At 30.9% G+C, this 10,769-nt stretch overlaps 2 protein-coding genes across 2 annotated transcripts; both read right to left on the bottom strand.

Annotated features, from left to right (window-relative positions):
- Nucleotides 1-1,241: 1,241 nt before the first annotated feature.
- LOC126837451 (uncharacterized) lies at nucleotides 1,242-5,461 on the bottom strand. Its single transcript, XM_050571356.1, has 2 exons — nucleotides 5,235-5,461; nucleotides 1,242-2,876 (listed from the first exon to the last, which is right to left on the bottom strand). Exons 1-2 carry the CDS (start codon nucleotides 5,427-5,429, stop codon nucleotides 1,590-1,592), a joined length of 1,482 nt encoding a protein of 493 aa, XP_050427313.1. The 5' UTR covers nucleotides 5,430-5,461; the 3' UTR covers nucleotides 1,242-1,589.
- Nucleotides 5,462-6,340: 879 nt separating this feature from the next.
- LOC126837450 (uncharacterized) lies at nucleotides 6,341-8,709 on the bottom strand. Its single transcript, XM_050571355.1, has 2 exons — nucleotides 8,482-8,709; nucleotides 6,341-7,701 (listed from the first exon to the last, which is right to left on the bottom strand). Exons 1-2 carry the CDS (start codon nucleotides 8,650-8,652, stop codon nucleotides 6,403-6,405), a joined length of 1,470 nt encoding a protein of 489 aa, XP_050427312.1. The 5' UTR covers nucleotides 8,653-8,709; the 3' UTR covers nucleotides 6,341-6,402.
- Nucleotides 8,710-10,769: the final 2,060 nt, after the last annotated feature.

Genomic DNA, 10,769 nt, shown 5'->3' with positions numbered 1-10,769 from the left:
TACCTTTTCTAAAAATAACAAAAATATATAAACATTGATACTTGTTTTAGCGTTCTCAAGGTAATTGCACGCGGTCTGTTTTTAAGGAGTTTCGTATAGGCAATATTTAAGAAAATAGTTGTTTTAATCAATTTCGACCATGTTAATTAATTTTCCGGTTAAGTTTTATTTTGTTACCTAATAAATTTAAGTGGTGTACACGTTGTGTCCTTATACCTAAATCTTTATACCTATCTCTCCTCAATAAAAATAATTAGGTTGAAGAATAAAATCTAAACAGTGATTATTTAAGTTCTTCAGTATGAATGTTAAATTATATTGAATCATCTTGTTAGCCGACATGTCACAGGTTCACGTCAAAGCGTTTTCTTGGATAAGTATAATTCTTTTTGTTTTAATATCCGTTAATAACCGGTCTGCGTGTTAAAAACAAACATATAAGACACCAGAAACGTATAAGTTGTAATCCAGCTTGACGTACATAATTTAATTTATGTTTAAATCAACCAACCATTGTATAGTATTTTCAAAACTAAAGTATTACTAAGTAATATTATAATTAAGTAATGTTTCCTAATGCGTGACATTTATATTGAACGTAACTGCGAGTATCATTATATAGTACAGTATATATTTATAAAAGTTCAACAGCTAAATACAACGCAATTCTTTATTGTGAACAGTGTTGGGAATAGATAACTATTTGTAAGCAATTATTTAGACAAGCTCGCAGCTTATACGATAACAAATTATTTAGACAATATATAAGATTATTAAATGTATTAAGATAAATAAATAAACAAAATATTTTTATCTAATTACAAAATAAATAAATTAAATTTTTATCTATATAAAATATATTTTATAAAATAATACACTATTCTTTAATAAAAACAAATTGAAAAATATCCCAATTAAAAATATTAACTAATTGAATTGACAGAAAACTCTGAACAAAAAAATATCATAAAAGAAAAATTAACAAATATTATAATTGATAATATAATAACGTTAAATAACATAAAAAAAATATAATGTATTAACAAATTTAGAACATTTAAGTACCCTTGTTAAATAAACGAAGATGTTGTTATCACTTATAACAACTCTTACAAAACATCTAAAGAAAACATAACAATTCTAAAACGACACAAAATATATAGTCAACATATATTATTAACTTATTTGAAATCAACAATTATTATATATGAATCAGTAATTGTAAAAAACACACTTGTAAATATTTATTTCTATGCGGACATTGTGGTTCTTACAATTACCACTTCATGTAATAATGTATTATCGATTTCTATCTAGATAAATGACCTCAGTGATAACCATGTATCACTTATCTATGAGACAATAAGATTTAGTATCTTTTATCAATGTAAGATCATAGTTAAAACATTTTTATCCAGATAATTTATCTAGATAATTCCCAACACTAATTATGAATCAAATAAAAGTTTAATATCAAAATAACATATTATTTAAAAGTATACATTAATTTCTGTATATTCTAAGAGTATTACATTCGGCGGTACATGGTTAATATTTTTTTTATTTTACAGACATTACAAGTACACTTGTCATATAGTATTCGATAATACAAAGTCGGTGGTTTTAGTGCCGTTTATATAAAACAACAGAGCACTTAGATTTGATCCGTTCAAACGCTTCTTAGTAACGCAAACGAACAGATCCAAATCGATTGTATTTTGTTCTAGAAATTTGGAATTTACGTCCATACATATTCGTTCGACAAACCTATTATTAATTTCGGCCTTTTGATACATATGTTGTGGTTCAGTATGACTTATTAGAATCCGGTTTACTTCCTTTGACAATATTTTTATAGCTTCAGTTATCTTCTCGTCGTCGCGTTCGGATATTTTGCTCAACAAAATTAGTACTTCGTTAAAGGGTTGTTGATCGGTGTAAATAAAATCTAGATTTTCGTTTAATTTCTTCAGAAACCAATCGTGATCTTTCTGAGCACCGCAACCAAGTTTTTGGTAAACAACCAGGTGGATCCATATGTAACTGTACAATCGTGCCTTTATGGCGTCCAAAATTAGTTCGTGATATTCTATGTACTTGCTTGGTTGTGTTGTCCATACTCTCTTCTCGTATTGATCGTTGATGTTTTCGATATGCTTTACGAGTAGATCGTACATATAGTACCAATGAATATCAAGGCCAGAGGTGTCGCCGATCAGTTCTCTGGCAAAATCCCACATGGAACGAAACAAAAAGTTTTCCTCACCGATACGCAATGTATAAAGTTCCTTGTCTTTGACGGAACGGTAAATTGTTTGGTCATAGATTTCTAAAAACGTTTGCAACAATAAATGATCACGAGGTTCATTCATGTAGTGTTTTAAAGTGTGGTCAAAGTGGTCCATTAAGTATTTATTTTCTCGGCACGACATTATCGATTTCATTAGGGTTTCGTTAATTTCCGGTAAGTGGTCGTTTAGAAATGTTCCATTTTCTAACTTGGACGATTGCAGTCCCAATAGTTTTATATGGAGTTCCCAAATCCACGCGTTCACTATAAACTTCCCTTTGTACGACACGTCTATCATATTGTAAACGTACCGGGAAATGTCTTCCAAAGAATCTTTGACGTCTGGTAATATGAACAATAAATGTACATAATTCGTGCACCGTATTTCTTGTAATTTCTGGTAAAATTTAATTTGAGTGACAATTCTTTTGTTTTTCGATTCGTCGTCGGGATCCGAGGTCAGTGTGGTTATTTCAGCGCTGGTAAATATAATTGGCTTGGGACTCAACGTCTTAGACGTGTTCAGTAGTTGAATGAATTCATCTGGATACCGACCGACATAAAAGAACGGTTGCAGTTTTCCAATCTAGAAAATAAAATATTTAATTATCAACAGCGCCGTTATTTAAGTTTTTGATAAGGTGAGGAAAAATTGTATTTCCACACAATTCTCCTCTTCTTCATCTTCATCTTCTGGGGTCAGTCACCCTATCCCTGCACCTCCATAGAGTTCGATCTTCTACATTTCGATCAGTCATTCCAGCTATCCTCAGATCACTTTCCATTCTGTCTATCCATCTCATAACATGACCGAACCATCTCAACATATACTCTTTCATTTCCCCGCAATCGATACCACTCCTAGACTCCTCCTTATGTATTTATTTTCTTATTCTATCCTCCCTAGTCACTCCACTCATCCATCTTGGAAATACCACCTCTGTTACATTCATTCTCTGTTCAGTTCTCTTGTCTACTGTCCAACACTTTGACCCATATACCATTTCTGGTATTTCTATCACCCTATAGAATTTACCTTTCAATATTATCAGCATCTACTTCATCCATCCACAATTTATCCTACTTTCACGTCCTCCTCATACCCAACATTTTATTGTACTACCTATCCTAAGTTATTGAATCTATCAACCGTACACACTTCATCAATAGCCATCTGCATTATCTTTCTTGTCCTATACTTTCTTCAAAGTCATACACGGTTGCCACCGTTTTGTTCCCACTAATCCTCAGTCCTTTTTCTTCAAGTGCTTCGTTCCACCCTCCTAGTCCCTCACCCAATTCGTCCGGACTTTCATTACTAACACTACATCATTCACATACGCTTCAGGCTACGTGGTGGGTTATAAGGAATAGTGAGCAATGATATATTAGATATTATCGGATTATGGCGATTGAAAATGTTGTCGTGGAAGTTACTATAGAGTTGGGTAGCTAAAGCAGGTATTGTTGGAACTTTTAGATCGTTATGAAGAGTTCGGTTGCTGACATATCGTGGGCATTAGTAATAAGGCGAAGAGATATTGATTGAAAGGATTTGGATATTTGAATTTTTTGATGCGCCCCATAACTGGTTTCCGTAAGTCATAGTAGGCCGAATGATTTGTTTGTAAATGAGAAGTTTTGTACTGTGGGAAAGTTTTGATTTTAATTGTTGTCTGATTGTGAGTTGATGGAGCCTGAAATTAAGTTCTTTGCGTTTTACGTTTATATGATAGGGCCAGTTAAGTTTTTTGTCTAGGTGAATACCCAGATATCTAACGACAGTATATTGGGAGATTATGTTGTTATTAATCTGTAACGGGGGACTAATGCCTTGACGGAGAGTAAGCAACTAATTGGTCGATTTGAGGATGCTAGTCTACTGGTTTACCTGGTTTAAGTATTAGTATAATAATAGATTGTTTCCGAATGGGTGGTATATACGAGAGACGGAGAATAGAGTTGAAAATGAAAGTGAGTAGTAAGATGGTTTTTTTTGGGTAGGTGTTTAACAATTTTGTAAGAACTAAGGTCATGTAATTAATTTGTGAGGGGGTAGTATGTTTTGTTTGGAAGGACATAGGTAAGGTATTTGTTAGGGATATCCTGTATATGAGGTGTGATCGATAAAAAATGTGTTAATGAATTTAGTACACGTTGGAAAAATCGTTCTACTCTACTTAAAATGTTCTAGATACAAAAAATAAAATATAAATTAGGTTTTATATTATGTTTTTTTTAAAAATCTTTTAAGAATATCATGAAATTCAATATAATAAAAAGACTGGTCGATATCAAGTTTTGAACAAACACCTTTGGAGTGTCTAGAGAGAAAAAGTCTGGAGTAATAGCTATATATTATTTTAGACACTCAAAGCTATATAAGTAGGTCGACATTAAAGATGTTGTTTTTGTTATGGATATATTTGTTATTTAGTGCCTTGGTGTATGACTTAGAGGTGACTGTTTGTACAAGCCAACAACACGTCACATCGAATAAGTTTTCTTCTTGTTTCAATAAATAGTATTACTTAAAAAGTGTTTTCAATGTAAAAATGTAAATAGGCTTAAAATATTATTATAAGCATAACATTTAAGGGTCTGAAATTAATTCCCGTCTAAGTTTAAAATTTAAGTTGTTAATGCATAGTTATGAAATATAAATGTTGTTACAAAAATTCCTACCAAAATATTATGAGCTGATTTTAGTGGATACGAATAAATGTAGATCCCCCCCCCCCAACCCAAAGTACCAACTAGATAAAATGTGTGATGGATAGAGTAACTATTCAAAGGATTTGATCCAGTATATATAAATTAAAAAAAACACACATCATAGTAAATCCAATAGATTCTCAGCTCTACATCTAAACTAAAATAAGACCTTGACAAATAGTTCTTATCCTTATATTACTTAACAATATTATAATATATAATCGTTTACTTGAATATCTCGAGAAACATTTGAATCCGATATTGCGACGGTTATTTCGGTACCAGTTGGTCTTTGTACAGCCCATTCATATAATCTTTTATGAGGATTATATTCTTCTTCGTCATCGTGTTGTCCATTAACATCGGTAGACAAGTAGAAAATGAATTTTAACGTTAAATAAATAAAGCTTAATTGAAGTCGCATAATGATAAAAACTAACCGACACAATTCGACAGTACTTTCAAGTTGGAAGTAAAAGAGTAGATTGAACAAGACATGGATGTATAATATTTAAAAAAAAAAATCGACAATAGTCATCGTCTAATACACAAACATATTATTTTCGTTGTCTGATTTTTTGTTAGTGTTTCATACTTTTTTATGTTTACAGGTGATCACACAATACACCTACGTTGGATTATGATTTGTGCTAGTGCAAGCATTTTGCAAAATGACAGACAAGGTTACACAAGTTGTCAAAGACTATACAGTGAACGATTCAACCTAAATTGACGTCAGAGTAGGGGCTAAAGAAGCTGTAACAGCGCCACCGTTGTAACAATACAATTTTTCTTAAAAAAAAGCTGAGGTCTAGCTTAAGTCCCAAAATGTTCTTCATATATTTGATGTAAAACCGTAGACGTTAAAATTCGGAAACTACCTTTTAATACCAGTTGATATTTGTTTTATTAATCGTAGTACTGTTTTTTTTTCTATTGGCGAATTTATTATGTATTGATACCTAACTGCGGAGATCAGTTATTATTTGTTTGTTATTAATTGTTAATTTGATATTTTTTTTATGTTTTATTTAAAAGCCAGTAGTCTTAGCACTATAGTCAATAGATTAAGACTACGGCTAAAAATGATGACGGCAAATATCAAACGGAAATAAGAAAATTCTCAGTATGAGAAATTGATATAATTGATAAAAGTTTTTATTAATTTTTTATAATTTATAATAAGGTATTAATTAATACAACACAATTTATTGTTATGAACCAAAATAAAAGTTGTCAAATAAAAATAACATGTTATTTAAAAATGCACAATGGTCAATATCATATCTTTAGTAAAATGAGTTTTATATTTAGTAAAATGTTAATGACCTTTAATGTAAACAAAATGTTATAATCAAACGAATTTTATTATTTAAAAAATATTAAAAGTTTCTTTGTTATATATTCGGGAATACAAAGTCGACGGATCTGTTTACATTTATATAAAACGATAGAATGTTTAATTTTAATTTTGCCTGCCTTTCTTCAGTTTCACGGAAGAACTTTCTAAACATTCCTAATTGATTTCTTAAAAATTCGGGATCAGTTTCACATTTTCGTTCTACGTATTTAGTATCAATTTTGGCCTCTCTATGTCTAATATTTGGTTCAATATAAGTTCCCAGTATGCGGTTTACTTCTTTTGCTAATTTGTCTACAGTATGAGATATCTTCTTGTCATCGGGCTCATATATTTCACTCAATAAAATTAGTACTTCGTTAAATAATTGTTCATCAATGTAAGCAAAGTATAATATATAATTTACATCATGTAGTAAACTTTCATACTCGCTTTGAAGACTGGTCCGCATTTCCGCTGTGTAATTTAATTTTACTTTTGTAGATTCGACGATCTTTTGATAACTAACTAAAAATATCCAAATATAACCGTAAAATCTTACCTTTAAGGCGTCCAAATATATTTCTAGATATTTTTTGTGTTTAAAAGGTTCTGTTGCCCATTCATATTTATTGTATTGATACCTGATATTTTCAATTTCCTTTTTGAATATATCGTATATAATATTCCCTTTAAAGGTGAGACCAGAGACGGGGTTGAATGTGCTAGCTGAAAAGTCCCACATAGATTCCACTAACAAGTCTTTAGCATCCGATGGAAATTGCTCCTTGCCCTTGACGAAACGTAGAAATTTGTCGTCATACACGTTTAAATGTGTATTGATCATTAAAAGTTGACCAGAATTCTCGTTGGAATAATTGAAAATGTCTTCAGACTTTTCCTTTAGATATTTATTTTCTTGACACAACATTATCAATTTCTCTAGGGTTTCGTTAATCTCCGGTGAGTATTCTTCTAAAGGTGTGGTTTTATAACACTGTAGATGTATATACAGTTTCCAAAGCCATTCGCTCACTGGGAATCTTGCTATGTACGACATTTCTATCATATGGTATACGTATTTGGCAATATCGTCCAAAGAACTTTCGATTTCCGATAAACTAAACTTGAAAAGTACAATATTTGTGCACTGTATTTCTTGTATTTTGCGGCAGAATTTAAATTGAGTATGAATTCTATTGGTTTTTGATCCGTCGTTATAATTTGAGTTAAGTGTTGTTATTTCTTCGTCGCTTAAATGAATGGGCTCGGAACTCAATGTCTTGTATTCGTTTAATAGCTGAATAAATTCAACTGGATACTGTCCACCATAGAAAAATTGTTGTAAATGTTCCACCTAAAAACATAAAACACCAAAATGTAGTTTTGAGTATTATTTTATGTGTCAACAATAACTGTTACGTATCAGCAGTTTACATAAATACATATGGTGGGCACAACTTGTCATTCGTGTAATTTGGGTTTCATAATAAACATCAGCGAATATTATTATTTATATTAATCTAATTGTGTTTTACTTTCATACTAAGGTATAACAATAACCAAAAACGATAAAATTGGTTAATGTAATTCATTGTATAAATTATGTATGTATTTTACGGTATGTCATTCTATTACTATTAGATAATAGAAAGGAAGTATCATGAGCAACTAATAAAGTACTCTTTTTCTGGTAGAGAGATAGAGAGCCACCCAAGGCAAATTCTTGGTCCCACTGCTATTATTCATGTTATTTAACACTACAAATTCGCATCATTTAATGTCACGCCATTTGTGGGATATACGATTCATTTTTTAATTACTTGTACGACGTGACAATTGGAGTAAAATAACCTAACCTAACCTAATCTTACCTAAGCTAACCGATTTAGTATAAAAATTCACTGTATAAAAACGACTTATGTCTGTAGTAAATAATGTTTTTAATATCAGAAATCAGAAAAGTTGACCTTTTCGATAATATAATCGTGTGGTATCTGCGAGATACAGTGATGCCTAAAACTCAAAACCCCAATGGTGACTAAAGTTACGGGACAACTGTCATAAACCTCGTACCTAGTCTTAGGAATAGAATATTAAATTGTTATAATTCACAACATAATGAATGTTTGCTTACTTGAACATCTCGAAAAATGTTTGAATCCGACATCGCAATGGCTATTTCTGAGGCAGTTGGTCTTAGTGCAGCAATTCCAATCATTTCTTGACGCTCATCTCCACTAACCTCCGTTGATATAAAAAAAATGATTTTCAGTGCCAAAGAAATAAGCCTCAGTTGGAACTTCATGATGATATATAAAAGTTTTTACAATTCAAAAGTACGTTCAAGTTACACACGAGTGGTTTGAACAAAATGTACACGTATAATATTTGAAAAGAAATTCACACTCATCGTCGCCTAAAATGCAAATGTATTTTAGTATTTATCTTTTGCACATGTTATCGTTAGCGGTGGTATACGATCATGATATTTTGTACAAATTCGCAGTGAGTCGACAGCAACGAACATTTTTTAGGTCGCCAACGATCCAAGTAATATGTTCTTTAAAATAAAAAGTAGTATACAGAAAGAAAACACACCATTAAAAAAACCTTAAAAAAATTACTATATACAGGGTGATTCTTTTAGCGCCCTGCACTAGTTTACTCTAAAACTACTTCGATTTTTACAAAAAAAAATATTTAATAATTTGTTTGTGTATAATATACTAACTTATTATATACTACTTTTTTTTTTATATCTCCCCCCTTCCTCGAAAACTCGAAACCAACTTTTGAATTTAATACGACGACCCCTACTTTTTTCAAAATTTAATTTAATCAAAATTGTATAAATTAAAATGTTTTGAAGTTTAATTTTGAAATTATTAATTTGATAATGAGTTATTGACAATTTAAGCGCTTTTTGTACTTTTTGATATTTTACACACTCGTTGGGTATAAATGGAATATAATATTTTACCAATCCTAAAAATAATTTCAGCGTTGTTTTATTTTCTGGAATTTGAGCTGAATAAATAGCGTCAGTGTGTTTCAACAACGTGTGTAAGCCTCGCTCATCAATTTTATGACCTAGATATTCAATTGATATTTTGAGAAAACAATATTTATTTCTTTTAACTCTTATACCAGATTCCGAAAGATCATTAAGTAAATTTTTTAACCTATCGTTATGTTGCTCTAACGTTTTATCCGCAATTATTACACCATCTTAAAATACACCTACCTCTTCTAAATTTGCAGTGGCAAGCTCCATAGCTTTCTGAAATTCACCTGCTGAATTTTTATACCAAATGGATTTTGAGTGTAACTGAATAAACCTTTGTGTGGGTTAATGGTAGTACATTTTCGGTCTGTCTCTTTAATTACCATTTGTTGGTACGCATCTTTAAGATAACTTTTAGAAAAATACTTTGTACCGCTAATGTTTGCGTATAGATGTTCTATTTTAGGTAATGGGTACTCCATTCCCTCCAAAACTGGGTTAATTGTAATTTTGAAATCACTACAAATTCTTACTGGGCCGTCAGATTATAAAATTGAAACAATAGGTGTTGCCCATTCACTGTTGTCAACAGGAACTAGAATTTTATTGACTACTAAACGATTTATTTCTGTCCCTACTTTACTTTTTAACGCTAAAAGAATTGACCTGGGTTTAAAAAATGTGGGTATAGCCGCTTTTTTAATATTTAATGAAATTTCATAATTATTAAATGTCCCCAAATCATCTTTAAAAAATTCTTCAAAGTTTTTTAATATTTGATCCAGATCTAAATTATCACTTTCATTTACATTTTTATATAAGAGTGAGTAATTAATTGTATGTAAATAGTTTCTTCCTGTCAAAGGAGAACCTCCCTTTTCAATGACATAAATACACATTTTAAAAGCCTTGTTTGAATTTTTCGCATTTACCTATCGGACTTATGTTATTTCCTACATAATCTTATAATGATAAATATCATTGTTTTGTAAAACTATAATACTAGAGTTAGAATCATACATTTTTTTGATATAACACTGTACTTAGACCCCGTATCTATTTCAAAATTAAAATTTTTATTTTCAACTGATAGGTTAGTTGTGTAAGGCTTTATTCTATTTTGAGAATTATGTTGTTCCCTTATACAAAAAAAGGTATTGGATAAATTATACATAATATCATTTTCTTCTACATTTTCATTCGAACTCTGTGGTATAAATTTATTTTGGACCGCATACCCCGCACCTTGGTTTATCTGAAGTTGTCTGACGATCAGCTGGTTTGAACTTGCGTGACTGTCTCTGGTATTTAAGATCGGCTTCGTCCTTCTCCCAACCATTTATTTCTTTCATAGTAGCCTCTTTGGTAGTAGCTATTTCTGAGAGGCTTGTGAATGTTGTACTTACCTTAGAAACATC

This window comes from Adelges cooleyi, unplaced genomic scaffold, assembly GCF_023614345.1.
Source record: "Adelges cooleyi isolate 19-005CV unplaced genomic scaffold, UGA_ACOO_1.1 ACOO_flye_CR_arks_rails_tigmint_CR_PRNA_249, whole genome shotgun sequence".
Taxonomy (NCBI): domain Eukaryota; kingdom Metazoa; phylum Arthropoda; class Insecta; order Hemiptera; family Adelgidae; genus Adelges; species Adelges cooleyi.
This window is presented reverse-complemented; position numbering and strand designations above follow the sequence as displayed.

Bases quoted from the DNA above. Each gene is read 5' to 3' on its own strand.
- LOC126837451 (XM_050571356.1), bottom strand. From the start codon at position 5,429: ATGCGACTTCAATTAAGCTTTATTTATTTAACGTTAAAATTCATTTTC. The intron at 2,877-5,234 runs GTAAACGATTAT...TTTATTTTCTAG, and splicing joins ATGTTTCTCGAGATATTCAA to ATTGGAAAACTGCAACCGTT.
- LOC126837450 (XM_050571355.1), bottom strand. From the start codon at position 8,652: ATGAAGTTCCAACTGAGGCTTATTTCTTTGGCACTGAAAATCATTTTT. The intron at 7,702-8,481 runs GTAAGCAAACAT...TTATGTTTTTAG, and splicing joins ACATTTTTCGAGATGTTCAA to GTGGAACATTTACAACAATT.